The sequence below is a fragment of the Oryzias latipes genome, chromosome 21 (assembly GCF_002234675.1).
Source record: "Oryzias latipes chromosome 21, ASM223467v1".
Classification (NCBI taxonomy): Eukaryota; Metazoa; Chordata; class Actinopteri; order Beloniformes; family Adrianichthyidae; genus Oryzias; species Oryzias latipes.
In genome coordinates this window covers 6,795,137-6,808,552 of record NC_019879.2, presented here as the reverse complement: position 1 = coordinate 6,808,552, position 13,416 = coordinate 6,795,137, and the positions used below count along the sequence as shown (strand labels likewise).

General features: G+C 38.9%; 2 protein-coding genes across 4 annotated transcripts in view; one reads left to right on the top strand and one right to left on the bottom strand.

Moving 5' to 3' along the window:
- Positions 1–10,157, top strand: part of itga4 (integrin subunit alpha 4) — a 29,573-nt gene extending 19,416 nt beyond the window's left edge. The window contains exons 21-29 of the mRNA XM_004081554.4: positions 995–1,071; positions 1,217–1,306; positions 2,627–2,714; positions 3,197–3,304; positions 3,524–3,649; positions 4,000–4,125; positions 7,105–7,203; positions 7,357–7,476; positions 9,394–10,157. Coding sequence (XP_004081602.1) covers positions 995–1,071; positions 1,217–1,306; positions 2,627–2,714; positions 3,197–3,304; positions 3,524–3,649; positions 4,000–4,125; positions 7,105–7,203; positions 7,357–7,476; positions 9,394–9,498 — 939 coding nt within the window. The 3' untranslated portion in view covers positions 9,499–10,157. The remainder of the gene's footprint in view (positions 1–994; positions 1,072–1,216; positions 1,307–2,626; positions 2,715–3,196; positions 3,305–3,523; positions 3,650–3,999; positions 4,126–7,104; positions 7,204–7,356; positions 7,477–9,393) is intronic.
- cerkl (ceramide kinase like) overlaps positions 7,508–13,416 on the bottom strand; it is a 32,452-nt gene continuing 26,543 nt past the window's right edge. For 2 of the 3 annotated variants that reach the window (XM_004081553.4, XM_020712877.2), the window contains 2 exons: positions 11,509–11,705; positions 10,332–10,773 (listed from right to left, as the gene is read on the bottom strand). In XM_004081553.4, coding sequence (XP_004081601.1) covers positions 10,695–10,773; positions 11,509–11,705 — 276 coding nt within the window. In that variant the 3' untranslated portion in view covers positions 10,332–10,694. Of the gene's footprint in view, positions 7,587–10,331; positions 10,774–11,508; positions 11,706–13,416 lie in introns of those variants that run through there. The other variant, XM_020712875.2, reaches the window with a different exon arrangement.

Here is a 13,416-nt window from a genome sequence, read left to right as displayed (position 1 = left end):
AGAATAATGTGAACGGGAGTGGAAGGAAGTAAAAGCCTTATAGACACTCACCCCCAAATTTATCACGATACCCAGTGCACCCATCAGTGTATGTATTACAGTGTACACACAGAAATAAACAAACATGGAAACATCCGATACACGTTTGTCATGCATAAAAATCCATTTGGTTCCACTTTTAAAAGGTTATTAAAAGAGAAGTTTCACTATTGACTCAGGTAAACAAGTGCAGTTTTTTGTTAACATACAGTGTTTGGGAGCTCAAAAATCAGTAAAATTAGAGAAAGTGCATGCCTCCAAGACAAAACACAGGTTTCCTAGACACCCATGATGCTAGAACTAGATCAAAACAATTGTTTACAGGAGCAACATTTGTCATTTCTGTTATTTATTAACTAGTATAAGCGTGAGGTAGCAACTCAGACATGGTGGGCATCGTTGGTCCAGATATCACCTGTGAGGTGGGCTAAGGTGCTCAACACAAAACAAACCCAGAATGCACCTGCTTTTGCTGCTGAAACTTCTTTTTTCCATAACAGTTATAGAGTAATGTCCCTCCCGTTTTAAAATATTGAAATTGCCAAAAGTAAATTAAATAAGGGGACTATAAAAGTGCACAGTTTTTTATGTCCTTAAGGCTTCTGGGTCTGGACTGTTTGTGCTAACACAGGCCTTTCACCATGGAGACTCATAGATGTTAACAGTTGCATAAGAAGTAAAAGTCTGATATCATGACACTTAAATGACTGGTCATTGTGTGGTAACTGTGAAAGTCTGCATGAAACTGAAGAGTCGATTTCCGATGTAGTCTAAAGCCTGTGGCACTGTGAAAGCTACAGACCAACCACTTTTTTGTGTTTATGTGTCACGTCTACAAGTCATCTTTTATGCAGCAGTTATGAAGACAATAGAACTTACAGAAAAAAAGGAAGTTTAGAAATATCTTAGGATGCTCTGACACATGAACATTTTCTTCTTTTTTTTTGCGTTGCAGATGAATATCAGTTTTCTGTTTGATGTGAATCACAACAGCACGCCTGGGGACGTCCTCATTCAAATGAACACCAGCAGGTGGGGAATGACCTTCTGACCTTTGTTTTAGAAAGACTAAAACACATGTTTACCAGCTACAACATTCATATTGGGAAATAATCTCAGTATCGGTTTTTATCATGAGTTAGTCAGGAGATCATGGGTGTAACTGGTTTCTCCGCAGTGACAATTATGAGATGGAGAAGTATCTCCATGACAACGCCATGAGCCTCAGCTTTCCTCTCAAATATGGAGTCAATGTCAACATCCACGGGTCAGTGAGCATACATTCATGTTCATGTTAAGATGAATCTTTATGTTCTTTGAAAAAGTTAGCAAACAATGATGGTTAATTTACAGGAAATCAGAGACTCTCATCTGCAGCAACACAGTTTTTTAATAAATGTAAAAGATCAGAAACCTCAGTTTATTGCTTTTCTGGCATGAAGGAAACACAAACTGCTGCGTTTGAAGTGAGTCCATGGTAATAGATACTGATGATACATTGGAAGTCACTAGACAAATGAAATCCTTTAATAAAAACAAAACAGATGAAATTCTAGTTTATCTCAACAGTTTAGTGTAACACAAACAGAAGTCCTGCAATGCAGTGGTTCCCAACTGTTGGGCCATAGAACAGTACCAGTCCGTGGGTCAGAGAAAAAACAAAAAACTGACTTGCAACATTTCGATTTCATTTACAATCTGATTCTAAAGTACATTTAATTTAGTAAAACTACGTGATTCTGTCTGACTCTCTCTTAATGCAAGATGTTCTCCTTGGTCACGCGTCTTAAAAACATCCGCTATCTTCCTGAAGCAGCTGCTCCAACTGTTGTATTGAAACCCCCAATCTAGCAAAGTTAACAAAAAACAAACGTCTTTAGAAAGTTTCTTTGCACAGACAAGAGCAGGTGAGGAAGCAGAAGAAGAGCTTCTGAATTTAAAGAAAACGAAAGCTGCATTTACCCGACACAACCTGATGTTCTACTGAAAAATATAGATTTGTTACCATAGTTGTTCCCACATACCAGGCCCGCTCTGCATACTATGTGGCAACCGACTCTCGATGATGTTATGAGGATGCTGCTAAAAAAGGTTGCATGCAAGATAGATTCACGCTTACTATTATATTTAGAAAATACCAGTTTTTTGAGTTGAGCATTTTTATTGTTTGTATTTATCTGCCACACCTTGAAAGTGGAACGAGGAGGAAGTTGGCTTCTGGTTTGTAGCCCCCACTCTGATGGTTAAGTGCAAAGTTAAGGGAAAATCTCCATCATATTTTGATGGGTCTTACACCAAATCTATTGTACAAAGAAAGTTTAAAACAGCCTATAGATATTTTACTAAGGATAAAGATGAACTTTTCCCCCAAAGGTTAAGAGAACCTGAAATCTAAAAAATCAGACACCGCCTTGTGCAGACCTCTATGTGAAAATATTGTCTGACATTAAACCGGTCTGTGGCCTCTAAAAGTGTGGGAACCACTGCTTTGATGTATTTGAAAATATCTATTACTGTTTTTTAAAATCTTAAAAATCTTTAAATTGAACTTTTCTGCTGCTAGAAATATCTGTTTCTGCTTCTGCAGTTTTGTATCTCCAACTTCCTTTTTATTTGGGGATGAAGACACAATTCCAGCTGAGTGCTACTCTGAAAAACTCAACTACACATTCAAGGTAGGTCAGTCTGCCTCTTCTCGTGTTCAGGCAGAGTGCAGAGTGAGATAACACTGCAGGACATTTGCATTGATGCAAACTACCATGATTACACGTGGTGTAACATTTGAGTCACATTTCAATTACAGCTGAACGTTACAACACATTATGAGACTCATAAATTACCCTCGTCGCATAATTCTGATGATGAAGGAAACAGCTGCGGCGGTCGGTTGGCCACAAGTCCCGCCCACAACTGAGAGACGAATTTCTAATGAGCTACTGCTGCTCTACAGAATCCTAGAAACTGACACAGATTTTTTGATTTTGACTAAAAAGAACATAATCTTAATTAAAAGACAACTGGGAACGCTTTAAAAATAGATCAAAAGATGCTTGAAGAGAGACTTTCAAGAACTTGCTCTTTGTGCAGAAACTTGATAAACATGCAGAATGTTTCTCCATCCATTTCTAAACTAACCATGTTTCTGTTGTTTTTGCAGGTGTTAAATTCTGGTCCCAGCAGATCAGTGGACACCGTGGTTGACATCAGACTGCCAAAGATCCTTTCACCTCATCGACACAAACTGCAGAAGGTGATCAGCTTGAAGGTAAGACCACACAACAAGCACAAGCGAAGGAGGAAGTGGAAGCTGCTGGGTCTCTCCTTGGGGTTTTGTAGTGTCTGTGTGGTTCCTCATAGCTGGACCTGATGTTTGACATCAGTCAGCACAATCTCTAAAGGAAATGGTGCAAGTCTCTTAAAAGTGAAGCTCCTGTGTGACCTTGTTAACATTTTCAAACTTACCGATTACCTTCTCTTCCCGCAGTCGTCACATGGTAAGTGTTCGATCAGCGGCAAAACCATTTCGGTCTTCGAGGACTGCGACGTCCCTCATGCTTCTTTCATCCAGAAGCTCATCTCCTTCTTCTCGCCTACCTCCACGCGCACATTGGTACACAAAGACACACACACCTGGACACCACTTTCAGCGAAATATTTTAGATAAAGTTTTCCGCTCAGTGCTTGTTGAACAATCCCATCAGAAATGACAAGAAAAATATCTTTCAAACTGTTCTGTGTAGCTAGTCATTTGTGAGAGTTATTGCTAAACACACAGCAGATTTCATGTCTGTTGCAAAACAATTAAACTCAGAAAAGTGTCAGGAGGTGAAATAAATCAGTAAAATTCCTCATCATGGGACTCTGACAGCCTCCAAGGCTGTTGAGAAATTCTCTTTCACTGTAAAAAGAAGTCAAGTCAGCATTCCAGTGGGTGACCTGCTTTTATTTGTGGCTACGCAGTTCTGTGGCCGTGGAGATGAACTGTGTGAACACTTGATATGTCGCCTCGGTAACCTAGATGTGGGGCGAGATGCTACCATCCTGCTGGAGGTCAACCTGAACCCTGCTGTGCTGCTCCAAGAACCGGTAAAACCGCACAAACGTACAGGGATTCCTTTTGAGTTCTGTCATTCATTTCATAGACGTATTATTATTATTATTATTATGTTTGTAGCTGTTTATTTCCTTTAAAGTTAAATGCTTCAGTCTAAAGATAAAGGAAAGGTAGAAGTTTTATTTCCATCATTGTAAAACACGTCCGATTGAGTATCACTCTTGGTTTTAAAAACACATTCACAGTGCTCAGCATAAATGAGTACAACCCCTTTAAAATGTTCTAATTTAATCAGTAGCTCAATGAACAACAGGCACATTTTCAAACTTTCCACAAGGTAAAGTTTTATTGAACACTGTTTTATCTCCATAACCTGAAATTTAGCTCAATGATCTAACTTAGATCACATAATCTTCAGTTTTACCCAAATTGGTTGAAGCAAAAATGAATCCACCCTGCAACAAAGACGACTACATCTTGTATTTTGCTCTGTGATTTTTAAGGACAGCACCAAGTCTTCTAGGCATGGAATGAACAAGCTGGCGACATATTGCAACACCCCTTTTTTTTCATTCTTTAAGAATAACCCCTTTTAGACCCCGGATGCTGGATGGAGAGTGATGCTCAACTTGTGGCTTCAGAATCCCCCACAGGTGTTGGATTGGGTTCAGATCAGGAGACATACTCAGCCACTCCATCACTTTCAGCCTGTTATTCTTCAGAAATGCCACAGTAGCTTTAGACTTGGGTTTTGGATCATTGTCGTGTTGGAAAAGTGCTTGACGACCAAGTGCCCCCACAGTAGCAGCACTCATGCAGCCCCACATAAGGCTACTGCCACCACCGTGTTTCACTGTAGGCACCATGCATTTTTCTTTGGAATCACCTTTGCAACGATTTACAGTTTTAAAACCATTATTTCCAAAAGCGGTGATCTTTGTCTCATCTCTCCAGAGTATGGAGTCCCTGTAGTCTTTATCTTTTTCAGCACGGGCCCTAGCAAATTTTAGGCATGCTTTTTTGTGCATGGGCTTAAAGATAAAGATAAAGATACTTTATTGATCCCAGCTTGGGAAATTCAGTTGTTGCAGCGTCGGCGTTAGGCTCAAGATACAAACATACACACAATAGACGACAACAGAGAACCAGAACAATCAATCGGAAAGGAACATCAGTGAATTAGAACAGTTGTATTGCATGCCACATCAGGAGAGAAAAACAGACAGACCCTAAATGACTTTATCTATTGCACATGGATGACAAGTTATAGAGTCCAATGGAGTGAGGTACGAAAGATCTCCTGAACCGGTTTGTGTGACAGCGAAGCTGCCTTAGCCTGTTGGAGAAGGAGCTCCTCTGACCATCCAGTACAGGATGGAGAGGATGCTCAGGATTATCCATGATGGATACAAGCTTATTTAAAGTCCTCCTTTCCATCACAGATTCAAATGTGTCCATTTTACAACCCATTACGGAGCCAGCTCCATAAGCCTTTAGGAGAGGCTTCCTTCGTGGACGATAACCATACATGCCATTCCTCGGCGGTATGCGCCGTATGATGTCACAGGAAACAGTCACTCCAGTTCGCCTTTCTACTGCTTTAGCTAACTTCTGTGGCGATTTTCTTCAACCCTTCTCATCAGAAAACGCTCCTGTCGCTTCCATGGACGGCCTGGACGTCTCTGTAGGATGGTTGCACTTCTATCTTTCTTCAATGTTTGGATCACCTTTGCTATAGTATTTTGACTTATATGTAAAGCTTTGCTGATCTTCTTTTAGCCCTCACCTTTTATGTGCAAAGAAATGATTTCTTTTCTCATTTCTTTTCCATGGGGAGCCATTGCTGACAGCATTAAAAAGAAAGGGCTTTTCTCAGTTAACTAATGCCCTTTTCTAATCATCTGTGTGCTGGACGCCTCTAAAATGAATCATTAGACTCACTTGTGGTTGAATGCCTGTTAATTAGAATTTTGTAGTCTTAAGTTTGGCTTTTCTCCTAAGACTTTGACTGTGGAGCACTCATTTTTGCAACTTGAGCTTGAATTAATTTGTTAGGAAAATCCCTTTTTTGTGTGTGCAAATGAATATATCTTGTTTGCAACCAATGGCCCACATTTGTAGGTGGATTTTGTAGTCTATTAATTCACATTAAATGTTGACTCTGAAAGGACACCAAAGGTTTTCTGACAAATGTAGTGGGGTGTACTCATTTATGTTGAGTACTGTGTGTATTGCACAAGATTGTTATCAGTTTAGAAACCAGTGGAAAGTATCTTTTAGTCTGATGCAGTATGACTTCACAGACGTGAAGTCATAATAGTTTGATACTTTTGCAGCCGTGTTGTGAAAAAAGTGTTTGTCTCTATTGCAACTATTATTTTTGGCAGATTTAACCTAAATAATTATTTTTAAATCATTTTTTTGACTAGTAATAAGTAACCATTTAAGTTTAAAAATAGGTAGTGCATTTTTGCATATAGTTTTTTTCAGATTAAAAGTAGTTCTTGTGATTTTTGGGATCACCATCAAATCAAACTTTATTTATATATCACTGTTCCTATGAAAGCATAACACGAAGCGCTTTTCATTAAAACAAAACAAAATAAATTATATAAAAACAAGCACGCAAATTAAAAGAGCCCCCTCCCCCGTACCTACATAGCCAGCCAAACATATGGCTTCTTGTGCACAATGAAATTAACTATTTTATGGAAAGTATGATGGGAATGTTGGTTAATCTTTTAGAGATCAAATTCTGTTGCCAGCTTTAAAGACAGGACCGACACATTTGGAGGGAACACAACTGTTTCCAGTAAATATGTGCAGCTCAGATATGAACCATTACAGTCTAGACCTGTGAGCTGTTAATGTCTGCTGCTTTGCTGTAGCTGCTCAGAAGTCTCGTTTTGCAGGAACTTTAAGTGTAGTCTTAAGTCTTAAAACATACAGTCAAATCTTAGTGTTACTTGCATTGAAGCAGCCTAATCTCTGCGGTCTCTCTTCTTTGTCAGGGCCGTCACGGCATCATGGCGTTGGAGAGCACTGCGCTGATGTCCTTTCCAAGAGAAGATCATCACACTGTCCTCATGCGGGGTCTCCCTTTCACTCAGGTATCCCAGAACAGAGATCCATCTCCACGCTGATCTTAATTACAGAGCTTTCATTACAAAGCCACAAACTGTAAACATCTCCTCACTGTTTTACATGTTGTCCAGCTTTATCACATGATGAATGTTCAGCTGTGCTTTGTGCTGCACCTTTAGGTGTCGGTGGAAGCCGTCTTTACCCAGAAGCTCACCACAGCGGTTCAAATCTTCATCATCGCTGTCAGTTTAGTTTTAGGACTCACAATCCTCGCTGCTCTCATCTGGTGTCTGTGGAAGGTGGGCTGTCGTTTCTTGTTTTGTTTTCTTTTTCTCACAGCTGCAGGACTGCTGTCTAGTGCTGTTTTCTCATTTATCGCAAGACTAAAATAATCCACGATAGGTGACATCTGCAACGTGGGATTACAGATGTTTAAGGCTTTAAAACTCATCATTACACACTTTATACACTTATCTCAGACAGAGATTTAAATGCATTTCTCTCTTGTTTAAAATCTCAAAGTTCAAATCTTTCTAGAAAAATAAGTCCAGTATTTTAGAATAAAAACAAAAATCTGTCCGCAATCAAATGTCAATTTTACTAACTGAACACACAGGAGACACGGCCGGAGGGGATTGATTGACAATAGTCTACGGCCAATCAGGATGCACTGTAAAAAAAAAAAATGCATGCAAAATTGCCAAAAAAAACAGCGAGACTGCAAAAGGTGAACCTTGATATAGCGAAGGACCACTGTAGATAAAAAATGGGAATTAAACATTTTATTCATCTACATTTTATTTCCTTACTTTGTTCATTAATTAAAATGAAAGCTTTAGATTGGGTTGAACACAAATCAAACAAAAACAAATCCCCACCCTTTTATTTTTTCTGTAAGAAAGTCTCACAAATAAAAAAAATGATTTGGTGATAAAATGATTTAAAAAAAAGAAATGATTTGGTTTGAGTTTGCCTATACTGTTTCTTAGACTATAATGACACACAAACTGCATTTGTTGTTGACATATTAAAACTTGGTAATGGTCGTTAGCTGCTGCTCATCAAACTGTAAATATTACTGCATTGGAAAGTAAATGGATGCAGGAAAAACTCATCTTGAAATTGCTTCTGTTAGCCACTGTGCACTTTGCTATCACAGGTGTGTCCTGTGTGATGCAAAATCTGCAGCATTACATCACTAAAGCTACGTTCACGCCTGTTCATGACACAGGCGGGAAAAGTGCTTTCCTGAACGTTCAGCATATGGTGTTCACACTGGACTGTCACTACCCGATACCGATGTCCACCACCTATGGCTAGAATAGGCTTGGTGTGAAATGACAAAATGGTGGGAATCTTACAAATCTCGCTCCAGGCTATTTCTTTGACAGCTCTATTCCGATGGTGTCATACAATACCGGCCGGGGACAAACTGCAGTTATTGATTTATCCTCCATGATCCATTTGCAAACAGTTGTCTCTTCTGCAAACTCAAAGGGACGCCATCCAAACACCCCTTCCTAATCTCAGTCCTTGATTGGTCAAAGTTAGACTTCAACACGTGTTCAGTGGCCTCGCGTTTTGTACGTAGAGGCCAAAGGCGGTTGTAAAAACTGGTGTGAACACTGGTTTGAACTCACTTTTACGTGCATTCACACAGACTTTTCTCTGGAAGTGGTCACTTGAACGAGGGCGGCGTGAACGTAGCTTTACTAAAACTGTGCTGCACATTTAAATTTGGGATTGATTCATTTCAAGCATCAAAACCAAAAAATACTAAAGAGATCTACATTTATGCATAGATATATCAAACTTTGGAGGATTAATTGGGACTAAAGTTGTCCATGTATGTATCCACATGTAAATGATGCCTATAATTATTTTGATTCATAAATAGACATTTTTTTACTTATAGATACATTACCTGACACATTGAATTCATTAAATGTAAACCTTGTCAATAGTTGTTTATTTAAACTTAGATAATCTTCTTTTTCCCACAGTTAAAATGCGGTTTGTAACTTCTAATTAAAGTTATTAAATTAGATTGTACTAACAATTTTAAATAACAAAGAAGAAGTGCTCATTGATTAATATAAAGACATTACGTTATTCCAGAAGTCACTATATGTATCACAGGTCAGGTATGAAAATGGCAAAATCGTTTTTAGTTTGTGGATCATCTTCATTGTTCATGTTTTCTGTCTGATTGACAGGCTGGTTTCTTTAAGAGGAACTTCCAGAAGAAGGAGGAAGAGGAGTTCAACAGAGACAGCTGGGATTATGTTCCTAAACTTAACAAAAGGGGAAGCACCACCTAATACCCTTGAGCACACGGGCAGCTCTCTGTGTGACGGTGCTACAGCTTTAAGCAGACGTTCAGCCACAGGGACTGAGGCTCAGCGCTCCACAGGCCAACGTCTTCCTAAACGGACGCCGCTGACCGTGTTCTGGACACACCTCTTTTGGGAAACCTGGACAGAAGACATTTCTGTTTGATTCCATTTGACTCTAAGGAGGGAGAAACCACCAAAGCAAAGCGACTTTCTGCTTTTCTCAGGGATGCACTTCTAGATTCTGATTGGCTCAACAGTCTGCACATTATTTTCTTTCCTTGTATCATACCTGCTCATCACGCGGTCAGGAAAGGGAACTACGGCTTGTTCTCCTGCCGCGTCTAAGTTAATCGTTATTTATGAATGTTATGGCTCCACCTGATTGACGAGGTGAAGGAAATACGTCTGTTCACTTGTAGCAAAGCATGCTGGGAGAGCCACACAGGTCAACCATCCTGAAGAAGAAATAGATGTTTCCTGATACTTGATGTTAAAAAAAGAAGAAGATGATTATAGAACAGCTTCAAATGAAACTCAATCTTTAGACCAATCGTGTCTTTTATTTTATTTCTGTGCTGCTTTACAACAGAAGTGTGAAAATGCTCCCAAAGAATAGGAAGGAGGACCCACAAGGAATCAGGACACAAAAAGACGTAGAAAATAAAGTGTAATAAAATATATTCAGAGGATTGTTACAACTTGTTGTATTCTGTGAATGCAAACAGTTAATGTAACCCTTTCGTTCCATTGTGTTCATGCTGTAAAATATGCAAAAAACAGTGTTTCACTTTATTTTGTTTTTTAGTGTTTTGTCTATTAGTTCATTTTGAAAAGACATTTTGTGCACTGGAAAGTCTCACTGATTTATATCAATATAAATATATAGAAAATTAAAATATTTTATACAAAACGAGCATTTGTTTTCCTCAAGGTGTTGACCAAAGTGTGCATTTCTGAGATGTTTGAAGAAAGCCTTTTACCACAGATCAGTGTTTTTGGTTCCAATGTCTGGAAAAATATTATTAAAAAAACTACAGGGACCACTGGGACTATAACATGCCTGAAAATAATGTTTTTTTTACATTAATAAGCAATATAAGACTGAACTTAAAAAAAAGTAACAGAAGGGGGAATCAGACGTTAGCAAATGTAAACATAATTTTGTTCAGTAAACTGATTCTTCAGATGCAGCTGCAGGAGACGGTGGACTCGGCCTCCTCCACCTCCTCCCCGTACAGAGAGATGAGTCTGGGGTGGACCCTGAACATTTGACGGAACAAACGAGTGTCAATCCATTGGTGGGATGGCGCGGTCTTTGCAGAGACAAATACATGCCTTCATTTTCCAATCATGGAGAAAGAAACTTCTCTGTTTTCTCTGTGTTTTTATGCTGCTGCTTCTCTGATATTTGTCATTTTATTCAACAGAAACACAATCGCAACCCTTTTTTTAAAATGTACTTAAAAGTTCTAGCTCAATGGGGGAAAAAACGTTTGGAGACGTTCAAAAGTGACAAAAACCACGAGCCTGTCATCAGCGTAAAAAAGCATCACAATGTTATTTTACAGAGACAGCAAACACAGAATCTTGAGGATTTTCTTTTAAAAACTAAAAGACAAAGATATTTACATGTCAGCAGGTTATAATTTTAAGCTTAAAATAAATGAAAATAGTGTGTTGGTGTGTGTTGTTTCCATTTGAGTTTGTGCAAAAATACTTCTATGTATTTTTTTCTGTGCAAGTGTGGTCCAGCATCCAGTGTGATCTAGAGTTTTCTGAGCATTCTATAGTCAAAAGAACTCACATCAGATTATTGCTGTGCAATTCATATCAATTATTAATTCATTTTCATGTAACAGAAATTTGAAGATGTAAGCTTTCAAAATTCTGGCGTGGAATGATGAGAAAACTGCAGCTTTGTCCTATTTAGTGCAGCTACATTAGAGATGGCTCCAGTGACTCATTATAGAGATAATCTCCCCAAACCCAGCTCACCTGATGAGCACCTCATTAGCAATCTCCACCAGCTCTCCATCAATATTCCAGGGAAATGCGGCTCCTTCTGGTTGGATGATGGGAGTGCTTTTGGAGTCTCCCTCTTCTTCACTCTCCTCCTTGGAGAAGCCAGACATTGAGAGAGGACGGATCTTCACTGCTGACACAGCATGCGTCTCCACGAAGGAGAAGCTAAACTGGAGAGCAAACAGGCAGTCAAGCAATGTGTGTGTTTGCGTGCGTTTGTGTGTGCGCGCGCGTGTGTGTACATGAAAAGACACAGAGGCTTGTAAAAATCCTTCTTAAGCTGCTCGTTAATGTGAGGAGTGACTGAGTTCATTCCTCTTTAATTTAGTCTGCTGCAATACCATTGGACTCCAACAGGGGGCAGCAAAGACTGTCCATCTGTCAGTGGTCCGTGGGGTTTCATCAGAGGTTTTTCTTCTATGGGTACTTTAAATGAATGTATACGTTTTACAACCAGTGGCGTGATTTAAAGTCACTTTTCTAAATATTCTTTAAAAAACTACTTTGTCATATGTTTTATTTTACATTTCTGAGTATGTAACTTTAAATATTGGTTTTAATGAACATGATGACTATTGTTTTAACATGTCAACTGAAAGTGCAAACAATATATATAAACTCAAAGCATAAGCCATCTGTGAGATGTTTTGACTCCAAAAGCAGCCTTTCCAATAAATACTGACACCTTTTTTTAGTAAAGTTTCTCATCAAAATCACAGTTTTTACAGTTTCTGTGCCAAAATAAAAAATAAATAAAACACATAATCATTTAACGTATTTCAAGCTTAAAAATAATCATTAAACTAGTAATTGTGTTAAAGGTCTGAGGAGACACACTTCACCTGCTTGGCTGGCAGGTGAGCTTCACAGCCAGGATTCAGTGCTATGTGTTAGTCTAGGTGTCAACAGCCACACCTGGATGCTGCGTGTCGCCATGTTCCCGTTAGGATGGAGACTATTGAAGGCCTGTGGCCGTACCTGGATGTAACTCAGTCAGTAAACAGTCTGTTTACTCAGTAGGACAGTGGATGCTCCACTCCCAGTATATTTAGAAAGTGGGTTAGTGTGTTGTCTCTTAGGTCACCCAAAGCCAAGCTAAACCAGGCTAAGCTATTTACCAAAGAGTTTTTTTCTACTTCTTTAAAAGGGGAGGTTAAGGATGAGGAAGCGATGAGTGATTCCAGTCTGACTTTGTTCTGTCATGTTTCCATAAAAAAGAAAATAAAAAAGTTTCTATTCAATTTTTTAATGTAAAGTAATTTATAGTTTATCTTTTTTGGCCAAAGTGCAGATGATGTTTCGGTTTGGGGTAAAAACTGTGAAAGGAAATCCTATTCCTCATTCAGTTTATTCCTGAAAACCCTCCGGTTTTGGTCATTTTACTCTCAGGAATCTCTGTTAAAAAAAGAATCTTGACGTTTTACGCAATTTATCAACCTTTGGCAGCATCACGACCAACAGCATCTCTAACCTTTTTTTCACGCAGCAGTCTTGTTCCATGTTGACTGTAGCAATATTTTATTTAATATGTCGCATTCACTGTAATTGCAGAAAGAATAAGGTTGATAATAAAGTCATTTTCATATATAAATTTGGCTTTTTTGCTGAAGTGGACAGAGTGAACCGTGACGTTGCTTAAACCGTGCATGTGACAGGTAATCAAGAATGTGTTGAAGCACGTTCCTCAACACGCATTTAGCATTCCCACCCACGAATTCCCACCCTAATCCCTAACTACTATAAAACTATATAATGTGGGACTTCGTAGTGCCCTGAATTTTTAAAAGCGATTTAGACACCATGCTCACAACTTTTTTTTTTACGGCGAATATGACGCCATCAATTTCACAAAGTTCAAATCGAATTAATATGAGCGTTTTG